At 45.4% G+C, this 12,853-nt stretch overlaps 1 protein-coding gene across 1 annotated transcript; it reads right to left on the bottom strand.

Annotated features, from left to right (window-relative positions):
• Positions 1-11,888: 11,888 nt before the first annotated feature.
• On the bottom strand, positions 11,889-12,260 carry LOC119800479 (60S ribosomal protein L35-like). The gene has a single exon (XM_038310673.1). It carries the CDS (start codon positions 12,258-12,260, stop codon positions 11,889-11,891), a length of 372 nt encoding a protein of 123 aa, XP_038166601.1.
• Between the last annotated feature and the right edge of the window lie 593 nt (positions 12,261-12,853).

Genomic DNA, 12,853 nt, shown 5'->3' with positions numbered 1-12,853 from the left:
ATTATCCAACCTATGGGCCCTCTACAACCTGAAATTCCTCTGCCTTCTCTATTACCAAAAGGATGGCCTCTTGTATTTATTGATTTAAAGGACTGTTTCTTCACTATACCTTTACAAGAAAAGGGTAGAGAAAAATTTGCCTTCACAGTGCTTATGTAAAATAATTCTCAGCCTACTAGGAAATACCAATGGACCATCTTCCCACAGGGAATGCTCAATAGCCCTACCCTGTGCCATTACTTTGTAAGTCAATCATTGGAAAACAAGCAGTTTCCTAAGTCTATAATTTACTATTACATGGATAACATTTTGTTATCTGACTCAAATGCAAATAATTTAGAAAGAATGTTTGAAGAAGTAAAGAAAATATTGCCTAAATGGGGATTACAAATTGCTCCTGAAAAAATTCAAGGAGTAGATTCTGTCAATTACCTAGGTTACAAAATAGGTTTACAGAAAATTAGAACACAAAAGACACAAATTAGGAAAGACTGATTGCAGACTCTTTTTTTTTTGGTTTTTCGAGACAGGGTTTCCCTGTAGTTTCTAGAGCCTGTCCTGGAACTAGCTCTTGTAGACCAGGCTGGCCTTGAACTCAGAGATCCACCTGCCTCTGCCTCCCTAGTGCTGGGATTAAAGGCGTGCGCCGCCACCGCCCGGCTTGATTGCGGACTCTTAATGTCTTTCAAAGATTGTTAGGAAATATTTCCAGTCTATGACTGGCTGTTGGGATAACACCTGATCTAATAGTTCATTTAAACAAAACCTTAGATGGTTATAAAGACTTTAATAGTCCTAGGGAATTAGCAGCTAAAGCAGAAAAAGAATTGATGGTCATTGATGAGAAATTACAGGAGGCACATGTAGATAGAGTGAATCCAAATCTCAATTGTATTCTAGTCACATTGTCTTCTAGAATTTCCCCTACAGGAATTTTAATGCAAAAGGAAGATATTATCTTAGAATGGATCTTTTTACCACATAAACCAAGTAAACAATTAAAAACTTATGTGGAAAAACTCTCTGAATTAATTATAAAAGGAAAATTGAGACTTTGTCAACTAGCAGGTATAGACCCAGCAGCCTTTTACTGCTGATGAAAAAAAAATTATGGGAATACAATAAACCACGGCAAGGAGCTTGTGCTAATTTTTTAGGAGAAATTAATAGCAATTATCCCAAAAGTGATAGACTTTAACCGTATAAAGAGAACTACATGGATTCTTTTCCAAATTGTATGAGACACACCAATAACTAGAGCCCATACATTTTATACTGATGCAAATAAATCAAGAAAGGCAGGTTACAAATCAGAAGAATTAAGTAAGGTGGAACAAAGCCCTTATAATTGTGTCTAGAAGGCAGAATTATATGCTATTCTCATGGTACAAAGGGAATTTAAAGAACCTCTCAATATAGTTACTGATTCACAAAATGCAGAAAGAATTGTCTTGCATATTGAAATTGCTGAATTTATACCAAATGATACAGAATTGACTTCATTATTCATACAGGTTCAAGATATTATCAGGAATAGGCTTTGTCCCATATACATAACACATATCTGTTCCCATATGGGTCTTCCAGGTCTTCTAGCACAAGGTAATGCAGAAATTAATCAATTATTAATTGGAAGTGTGCTGAAGGCCTCAGAATTTCATAAGAAACATCTTGCCAATAACAAAGGTTTAAAGAAAGAGTTTTCTATTACATGGCAACAAGCTAAGAAAATTATAAATAGATGTCTTGCTTGCTCTTTCTATAACCAAACACTGCTATCTGCAGGAACTAACCCAAAGGGTAATCAAAAGAATAAAATCTGGCACATGGATGTGTTCCACTTTACAGAATTTGGAAAATTAAAATATGTACACAACACCATTGGCACTTATTCAGGTTTTCGATGGGCAACTGCCTTGAGCTCAGAAAAGGTTGATTCAGTAATCACTCATTTATTAGAATATGGCCATCATGGGTACACCTGCACAAATAAAGACAGATAATGGTCTAGCATATGTCTTTAAGAAAATGAAACAGTTTTTTGCTTATTATAATATAAAGCATAAAGCCGGGCGGTGGTGGCGCACGCCTTTAATCCCAGCACTTGGGAGGCAGAGGCAGGCGGATCTCTGTGAGTTCGAGACCAGCCTGGTCTACAAGAGCTAGTTCCAGGACAGGCTCCAAAGCTACAGAGAAACCCTGTCTCGAAAAACAAAACAAAACAAAAAAATAATATAAAGCATATTACAGGTATACCACACAATCCTAAAGGTCAGGCAGTTATAGAAAGATCAAATCAAACTATAAAGGATATGCTAAACAAATAGGAAGGGATGGAAAACACCCCCAGAAATAGATTGCATAATGCTTTATTAACCTTGAATTTTCTTAACACTAATGAGAAAAAAAAAACAACAGAAGAGAGACATTGGATAATAGAAAAGAAACTTCTGAGTTAAATCAGCCAGTGTATTTCACGGGTGTGCTGATCTCACAATGGAAACCAGGAGATGTGCTACATTGAAGAAAGGGTTTTACTCTTGTTTCCATAGGTGACGTAAAGCTATGGATACCATCAAAATTAAAGATTTGGTTTGAAAAAGAGAAATTTAAAAGAGTCGAGATACCTTAAACATCTAGATGCCTAAAGATGAAAAGATAACTGTCTAGAAAGGATCACCAAGCAAAGAGAAATCTGACTTATGATGCTGTATTATCTGCATGGTAAAATTTGATTATCTGGACATGTATACACCTCTACTTAAAAATAAGAGCTGGCTTTGGAGTTGGACAATGGCTGTCCTTCTCTAAATACAAGCATGTTGTTAAAAAATTCAGAATTTCTGTTGTTAGAAATAATCTTAAAATGAGTGTCTCCACTGACACAAATAATTCCAATCAGACCAAATAAAAAATGCTCACATTTAATAAATGTAGCGCTTCTGGGTGGCTGAGAACATGGCAAGGGAGAAAAAGAGATGGGGGGACAGGCAGGGGGACAAGCAAAACCTGAAAACCATGTGTTCTTTTTCTCAGTGCCAGCCTAAATAGCCTATGGGAGTGGTTCTGATCCTCCCTGGGGAGGAGTCAGGGCTTGATGGGCATTTCTGAAGGTGGAGTCTGGACCAAGGCAACTCCCAGGGGAAGGGGACTTGAGATGGAGCTTCCTGAGCCCCACTGCACCCCAGTCCCTGCCACCAGGCCTGCTGCAGCACCCGGTCCCTGCCACCAGGCCTGCTGTGGAGCCTCTGCTATTGGGCTGTCACAGGAACCCTCAGCCAGGGGACATTAGAAGAAGCTCACTGGTCATCCTGAAATGCTGATTTGCTTCAGAATGTGTATATGACATTTGAATACCCTAAGTCAATGTTCTAATACAACAAATAGGATAGGCAAGAGCCCAAGAGGGCTGCTTCCTGAGTCACAAGACTTTTGGGTTTGTTTGTTTGTTTGTTTTGGGAGACAAGTTTGCAGATGAGATCTAACTGAGAGCTTCTGCGTATGAAAGCTGCCTTATCTAATAGAAGCAAATTACTTTAATGGGCAAGGCTCAGTCTTTTCATCTCTAAAGTGGGAAGAAGGGTACCCATGAGCTAAGTCCCCTCTGAGCTCGTGAATGTAGCACGGTGCTGGCAGGCACACCGTGAGCGATCACTGCTGATGAACAGGCATGAACATCACAGGCAGAGCTGCGCAATTCTGGGGATTCCTTGTGGTTTCCCAAGCATTTTCTTCACACCCTCTCACACTGTCCCCCTGGGGTGGAATATTCCTTCCCTACCAGAACTTTCCAACCAGCTAGAATGCCACGCTGATGCAACCATTTCATACCCTCCCCAGAAGAAAACTTGCTGCCAATGTGTATCATCTCCACGTGACTACAGAGCAGGTTTACTTGTGCCGAGGTCCGAGGGGGGGGGCCTCTCTTCTGCCACCCTACCAGTCATCGTCAATAAAAGTCAGTCTATTGAGGAAAAGGCATAGCAAATGTATTTGTTCATAGTTTCATATGATGTGGGATAGCCAAGGCACACCATCCCATGTTACATTTAGGGAACGAAGCATGAACAACCCCGGAGAAATGTACCCGGGCCAAAAACAAAAAAACTCTGACCTAATACCTAATAATAATACACCTGCTGGGAAAACCCAAGCCAAGACCAAGTATTCAAATTCTTTCCCACCTCTGTGACACACCTTCTTCCTGAGGAGAAGACGGGGCCTTTTTCTGAAATGGGGAAGAGCAGTGTCATGTGACATATAGTCAAAAAGGTAGGTAAGAAATTTTCTCTATGGACAGCTTGGGGAAAATTAGAGCAATGTTTTTATGTTTAAAAAATGATTTTGGTTTGTTTGACCTGTTCTGGAGTAATAATTTAGTCTCAGTGGCTTTCTTGGTGGTAGAATGAAGAACAAGAAATAGGGGGCCTGGACCGGGGCCCGCAGGCTCCGGAGGAGCCCAAGTGTTGCCGAGAGACTGCACCTGCACTCTCGGGAAGTCCTGTGGATGCAATGTGAATTTCCCGTTCCTGGCCCTAACTCTGTCACTTCCCTGTAACTGAGATGCTGCCCTGTCGGGCTTAGTTCTCAGGCTAAAGGTGGTTTGGCTTCTGGCTTAAAAGTGCTGTTCTGTGCTGCTCTTCCCACGTTATGTCCTGTGGGGTTCGATCCAGGGCTGTGGGTTCCTACTGATAGACCTTGTTCTGTGTTTAGACATATATAAGTTTATATATTAACATTTCATATATATTATATATAAGCATCTGTTTCTGCTAACGCCCAGTTGCATATATACATACATACATGTATGTGTGTGCATATATATATGCGTGTGTGTGTGCTCACACGTGTATGCATATATATGTGTATGTGTGTACATATATATATACGTGTGTGTGTGCACACGTGTATGCTTATATATGTGTATGTGTGTACATATATACATATACTCTCCCAGTTCTGCAGTGAGCAGGTGACTTTCCATCCAAAGTGACAGTTACTGAGGAACATACATTTTTGCCCCTCCCTTGTATTTTCTGTCCCATCTTCTGTTGCTCTTACAGGATAATTTCTATCCAAGGTCGCTGCAGCCTGTTGTCTTACTGGAATGTGACATTCTGTAACCCAGCTGGGTTTAGTCCAACGGCTGGGTGAGGCTTCAGTTTTTGATTCTGCTCTGGGAAAGACAACAGATTTGTGGAAGAGCCTGAAAGTAGACTTGAGACTTAGAGATCCATTGCTGGCCAGCTCTGATCCCCACGAATTGGGGAAAGCCATTGTTTTTAATTCCCACTTAATATGAAAACATTTTTAAAATGCTTCTTGGGGCTGGAGAGATGACTCAGCGGTTAGGAGCACTGGCTGCTCTTCAGAGGACCTATTACAGCTATCTGTAACTCCAGTCCCAGGGAATCCAGAACCCTCTTCTGGCCTCCACTGGTGCCAGACAGACACGTGGTACTCAGACATGCATTCAGACTTTCCTTAGCAGTTCGATACTGGTTTATCGATTTGTGTATTCCAAGTTCACTCTGGGGTGGGGAGAGACAAAGTCTTTCTACACAGCCCTGGATGTCCTGGAACTCACTATGCAGACCAGACTGGCCTCAGACTCATAGAGATCCACCTGTCTGTGCCTCCCCAGTGCTAGGATGAAAGGCGTGTGCCACTTTGCCTGGCCCAAGTTAACACGTACCCTAACCCAGAGGAGGAATACAAGGTTCCTACTGGTAGACCTTTCTTGAGAAACTTCAAGAAATGCTTTAGTTCAACTATCCAGAGGACTGATGAAGAGTGAAGGAGGTGATACAGAGAGAAATACCACAAGTCTCAAAAATGGCTGACCACCTGGGCAGAAGGACAAGGCTGACCTCTGAAGTGGCGGACTTGCTTTTGTCATCCATTGTTGTACCCTCTCCTAAAACACGTACATACAGAGAAACACACACTCGCATACACATGCACACACGCACACACGCACAGGTACACTCACATAGATGCGCACACACGAGTGCACACACAGAGACACACATGCACACACAGAGAGATACACACACAAATACACATACACAAACACACAGAGATACACACTCACATAGATACATGCACACACACACACAGATACACACATGCACACACACACATGCACACTCAGGTAAAGTTCTGCTGGTTGGCATGTTGTTCTGTAAAGATGTTCGTTTGGGGACGGTCAGGTGGGTCAAGGGGTAAAGTGCTTGCCACATGAGTGCCTAAGTTCAAACACCCGGCTGGGCAGGGCAGGGTGCATCTATAACCGCAGTGCTGGGAAGTAGGGGAGGGTCCCTGGATTCACTGGCCAACCAGTCTAGCCAGTTGGTGAGCTCCAGGTGCAATGGGAAACACACTCCAAAACAAACAAACAAACCCCGGTAGAGGAGCCGGAGAGACAGCTCAGTGGTTAAGAGCACTCGCTCTTTCAGCATCCGCCACCATCTCTAACTCCAGCTCCAGGGTATCCAGTTATGCCCTCTCCCACCCCCCACGGGCAGCGGGCACACATGGTGCACACACATGCAGGAAAACACTAATATGCATAAAATAAAGAGAGGAAGCAAGACAGGAAGGCCTCTCACATCTACATACACTCAAACAGAGAGAGGAGAGAGAGAGAGAGAGAAAGAGAGAGAGAGAGAGAGAGAGAGAGAGAGAGAGAGATCTGCTGCTCCCTCGGATTCCTGGCTCTCTGAATAAGGCACAACTTAAAGGTTCAATCTCTGTGTCTACTCCTTGGCTTTTGGAGTGACAGCCCACGCTCCATATCCACTTAAAATTCCAGAGGGAGAAAACGAGAGTTAAAAGGCCTGGGCTAGACCCAGTTTTCCTGGAACCGCCAGTGTGAACCAGAACACACGGCTTCCCTTTTCTGAGCAGACAACATCACAGAGACCCTTTGGCCTCCCAACCCATCCCACCTGCCTCCCTAGGTTGTGATGAAGACCAAACCGGTCCGCGTGTGGGAAGGCTTTACGGAATCTGACAGTGTGTTTCTGTTGTGACTCCCTGAAGTTCAAAGACCTAACTGTGACCCCAGTGTTTGGCTCACAGTAGGAGCTTATGCAAGCACATGGATGGAAGGGGCAAATCTGTCCAGATTCTCTTGCAGGCAGTGACCAGTCTATTGCAGTGATGAAACACCATGACTAAAACAACTTGGGGAAGAAAGGCTTTGTTTGGCTTCCACTTCCACATTGTACTCCACCGTTGAAGTTGAAGGATGTTACAACAGGGACTCAAACAGGCCAGGAACCTGGAGGCCGGAGCTGATGCAGAGGACATGGAACGGTGCTGCTCCCTGGCTTGCTCTCCATGGTTTGCCCAACCTGCTTTCTTATAGAACCCAGGACCATCGGCTCAAGGATGGAACCACCCACAATGTGCTGTGTCTTCCCCGTCAATCACTAATTAAGAAAATGCCCTACAGGCTGGCCTACAGCCCCATCTTATGACAGCATTTTCTTAATTGAGGTTCCCTCCTCTCAGATGACTTTAGCGTGTGTCCAGTTGACATAAAACCAGCCAGCACAGGGCTTCTGCAAGGACTTGGATGAAAGGAGCAGACTGGGCCAGACGTCCTTCCAGGCAGTGTCCAGGGAGGTGTAGGAGGGCAAGGGTCAGCCACTGTGAGGGCAAGGGTCAGCCAACTGAGTCCCAAAGGGAAGACAGTCTGCTCTTTCTGGACCTGAAGTCAAAGACATTTATTCCCCCCAAACAAAATGCAGTCTTAATTTACGTGTGTCCCTATCTGCTCAGGACACTTCCCTGGTCCTGGGGAAGTCTTTTAAGGGGAAACGTTGGCTCAATATGGAAAAGCCCTGTTAATGTCATTTAATATACAGAAGGAAGAGGCACTGGGTGTGAACTAGAGATGGCCCTTTACACAAAACGAAACTGGGCTCCAACTTCTGGGGACTAGAAACCTGAGAACTCAGGCTGAGGATTGCTGCAGTGTTGCCCAGAGAGTTCCCTGCTGAGCTGGGGGGGGAGGGGCTGATGAGGGAGGAGGATGGGGGAAGACCAGGGAAGAGCAGAACTGGGCAGAATGGAAAATCCTCGGTGGGCACTGGGGTGGGAGCCGGAACAGTGACAGATCTCAGGTCAGGGACGGATGCAGGAACACGAGGGAGAGACCGTTGTTCAGTCTGCCCCAGCAGCCAGCGCACAAAACCAGCAACAACACATCTGATGGAGGAGTGTATGTGTTAATTTTATTGGTTAATAAAGAAACTGTCTCGGTCCTTTAATAAGAGAGAAAATTAGGTAGGCGGAGTAAACAGAACAAAATGTTGGATAGAAGGCAATGGGGCAGACACTTCAGACAGTCGCCATAAGCAGTCGCCATGCTTCTCCTCTCCGAGATGGACACAGGTTAAGATCTCTCCTGGTAAGCGACCACCTGTGATGCTACACGGATTACTACATATGGGTTAATTAGCCAATAAGAGGCTAAAATTAATGGGCCAGACAGTGTTTAAAAGAATACAGTTTCCATATAATTATTTCGGGTGTAAAACTAGCCCTAACATCCAGTGTTAGGGGTGCGCATCTGTTCTTCAAAACTTTCCATCACTGCTCCAGAGTCCCATCTGTCCCGGTGACATTTTCCCACGGGAAGGGACAATAGCTCCTGTGTCAGGGTGAGGTCAGCATAGAGCTGGACAAGCAGGTTTGGCCAGTCCAGTCTGTGGTCCTCCCTTCCGACACCCCCTCTTCTAGCTGTTGGGACTTGGTTCCTGCTCCACCTGCCCAGCACCTACCCAGGTCGGGCCTCTCCCTCAGTCCTGGCAGCACCCGCCTCTGCCCAGCTCTAACCTCACTCCTTGGCCTTTTGATGACTTGAGTGCACCTTTGCTTACTGTAGTATCCCTGATCCCCTAATCCATAGAGTAACCTGGTTTTTTCTGTTTGTTTGCTTGCTTGTTTTTCGAGGCAGGGTTTATCTGTGTAGTCCCGGCTGTCCTAGAACTCACTCTGTAAACCAGGTTGGTCTTGGACTCAGAGACATCCCCCTGCCACTGCCTCCTGAATGCTGAGAGTAAAGGCGTGCCATGCGCCACAACACCCACCTTGAATAATCCTTTTAATAAGGTGAAAGGCTTACATGAACATGTGGAGCGTTCCAGGCAATTTAACAATGCCATCCATCATCATTACTCTAAATATTTTCCTTATCTGCTGGGTAAGATGGTGATGATAACCCCAAAGGAGAGCAGGAATCGTTCCTCTCACCCGACTCCCGGCCAAGAAAGCCATTTTATTTTCCTCTAGGTTACAAAAACAAGATCTAAAGACATTCACCACCAAACCTTTCAAAGGCTGTAGTGTGTGCTTGCGAGACAAGTCTCTCAACCTTCCTGAACTCAAAATCCTCTAGTTAAGAATAAGGGGGGGGGGGGGGCGGGAGAGATGGCTCAGTGGTTAAGAGCATTGCCTGCTCTTCCAAAGGTCCTGAGTTCAATCCCGGCAACCACATAGTGGATCACAACCATCTGTAATGAGGTCTGGTGCCCTCTTCTGGCCTGCAGACATACACACAGACAAAATATTGTATAATAAATAAATGAATGAATAAATGAATAAATAAATAAATAAGGGGTAGGGGAACTAGAAAGATGGCCCAGGTGGCCCAGCGGTTAGGGTTAGGAGTACTGGCTGTTCTCCTAGAGGACCAGGGTTTGAGTCCCAGCATCCACGTGCGTCGGTAACTGTAACTCCAGTTCTGGAGATTCCAACTCCTTCTGATTTTTGCCAGCACCAGGCACACACGTGGTGTACTAATAAACACACAAGCAAAAACACCTAGGCTAGTTCCAGGACAGGCTCCAAAGCCACAGAGAAACCCTGTCTCGAAAAACAAAAACAAAAACAAAAACAAAAAAAAATAGAATGTTGCTGTTTGCTTTTTTTTTTTTTTTTTTTTTTTTTAAGGAAGTACTCTGGGCTCAGTAGATACTGTAAGAACCCTTCAATTAGAAGCTCCCACTGTTCATGCCTGCCTCCTGGAAGAACAGCGGTGTAAGCAGAGAGAGATAGCAGTACCGCACCCTGTGCCAACTTCTAACAGTGTCAGTTCCCAAATCACGATATTGGACGGTGTTCCGCTCCACCGGAACGGAGAGAACTCTCTAATAGGCACACCTGCCTTTGATTCAAAGTAGATGATCCTTAAACCCTCGCTGCCAACAGCCCCATACCCTTCCAGCCTTGAAGCGAACTTGGGCAGAAGACACGACCCGCACCGTCTTTATCACCTGCGTTTTGCGGGGGGGGGGGGGGGAGGCGGGGACACACGGAAAGGTCATACAGCTAAGTAACAGCCTGGGAGTGGAACCCGGTGCATTTCTTCCTCAGCAGTTGTCAGCTGAGTCCGCCCAGAAATTCCTGCCAATGAATCCCAGACCTCTTAATTTGCAAAAGCACCCTCAAAAGATGGCCCAGGGACCGCCCGATTCCTGCCGGGCCAGAAACTTTGGCGGTACGGGTCAAAGATACGTCTTTTTTTTTTTTTTTTTCTCAAAACCTCTCCAGAGCCTTCTGACTTTCTTCGCGTTCTGCTGGGCTTTTCCGTCCAGCAGTTGGAAAGCATCCAACAGATGTGTTCACTCTTCCTACCTTCAGCTTTGGGGACCGCATTCGGCGTTCCCAGCCCCACCCTGCACTGCGCCTGCGCTTACGGCAGCCCGCGTTTCAGCATCGCCCTCTGCTGGACACACCGCGAAACTGCAAGCTCAGCCCTCTACTCTGTGACTAGTGCTTCCCTCTAGATATGCCCCCACCACCTCTTTGGAATACAGGAAACAGATCTGCTGCTGAGAGAGTGCTTGGCGATCGAATCTATTAATACACGAACACACAAACAAGTGAACTAAGTATAATTCTGGCTGGGGTGTAGCTTCGTAGCATGTTATCTGCACAAGGGGCCCTTGGTTCAATCACCAGCATAAAAAAATGCCTTTAATTAGAACAACAATAAGCAAGACACTCAACGACAAAAGGCAATCACATGGCCGTTTATTTAAATATTAGGATCACCAGTGGATGGAGGGGGTACAGTTGCCTAGACTCCATTTGTTCATTTCTCCATTCAGTTTTTCTTTAAAGTTGTGTATGAACGTGTAGTGAAAACAAGCCGCGTTGTTGTGTTAGTGGTTCTGGAGATGAAGCCCAAGGCCTGTTACAATCTGCAAGTTCGAGGCCCCTACTCAAGAGAGCTATATCCTAGCACCGATAGAAGCTGAGGAGAGAACCAATACAAGAAATTCTTCCTGCTGGAATGTCTAGTGATGGTAAAAGGTATTAAACAGGCCGGACGATGGTGGTGCAGGCCATTAATCCCAGCATTTGAGGGGGCAGAGACAGGCGGATCTCTGTGAGTTCGAGGCCAGCCTGGTCTACAGAGCTAGTTCCAGGACAGGCTCCAAAGCTACAGAGAAAACCTGTCTCAAAAAAAGAGGTATTAAACAGATTAACTAGCTATTTGAGCCTCAGAGGCAAGAAGATTGAGAGTTCAAAGCCAGCTAGGTTATATAATGAATTCAGGCCATCCCAGGCTACCTGAGTGGAAAATTAAAAAGCTATAAAAAAATTGAGCCAGGTGGTGGTGGCACAGGCCTTTAATCCCAGCACTCAGGAGGCAGAAGCAGAAGGATCTCTGTGAGTTCAAAGCCAGCCTGGTCTACAGAGTGAGTTCCAGGACAGCCAGGACATCTCAGTCATTTTCTGCCGTGTACATTCCGTCAATCATGTGAAGCACGTGCATTTGATAACTGTGTTGATGCAGGAATTCTTTTTTTTTTTTTTTTTTTTTTTTTTTTTTTTTTTTTTTGCCAGTCTTGTACTTTATTGCCCTTCCATTAGGCCTTGACCGCATACTTGCTCAGCGGGTACAGCCTCTCCTTTCGTTGCTGCTTCTTTGTCTTCTGCTTCTCCTCGTGCTTGGTGAGCCGGCGGCGCATGGCTCTAGTTTTCTTGGGTCGCAGGTCCAGAGGCTTGTACTTCTTGCCCTTGTAGAATTTCCTGAGGTTTTCCTTCTGAGTCTGGTTAATGACGGTGAGAACACGGGCGATGGATTTGCGGACAACTCGTATCTTGGAGAGCTTGGACGCGGCGCCACCTGTCACCTTGGCGACTTGAAGCTGGGACAGCTCCACCTTCAAGTCGTCCAGTTGTTTTAGCAGCTCCTCCTTCTTCTTGCCGCGCAGGTTCCGAGCCTTAATCTTGGCCATGGCTGCGTTGCTCACCCCTGAGGCCGCCTGGTCCGAGAGCCGATGCAGGAATTCTTAAACCAGGTTCATGGATGCACATCAGCACATAGGCATTTAATGGTATGTGCACAAATGTGTGGGTATTTGCTGTTGGAAGGTCTCTATCTTTCTTCATACTCTCAAGAGTGATACAGGCTTGGCAAAAATCAAGCTCCATGAGGGGAATCTTCGGAAGAGTGTGCTCCTGAGCACCCTGAGCTGGACTGAGTAGCATAAGAACTGGGCTTCACCCTCTCTGCCGCCTCCTCACCTCAATCCCTCTCCCTTGTGAGAAGCACATGGTTTTAGGGATATCCTCAGTTACTCATTTAGGCCACGGTTGTTTTGCTTTGTGTTTGTGGTACTAAGGAGTTTTGGGGGCATGCTGGGAAGTATTTAGTTTATTTGTTTTGAAACAGGGTTTCTCTATGTAGCTCTGGTTGTCCTGGAACTCATTTTGAAGATTGACCTCAAACTCAAGAGACCTAAGGGACCAGACAGCCTCCACCTCCAGAGTGCTGGGATTAAAAGGAATGCCATCAAACCCAGTGCTACAAAGTGCTTTGCCACTATCT

Source organism: Arvicola amphibius, chromosome 13 (assembly GCF_903992535.2).
Source record: "Arvicola amphibius chromosome 13, mArvAmp1.2, whole genome shotgun sequence".
Taxonomy (NCBI): Eukaryota; Metazoa; Chordata; class Mammalia; order Rodentia; family Cricetidae; genus Arvicola; species Arvicola amphibius.
Note: the sequence above shows the minus strand (reverse complement) of the source record. Positions and strands in the feature narration are given on the sequence as shown.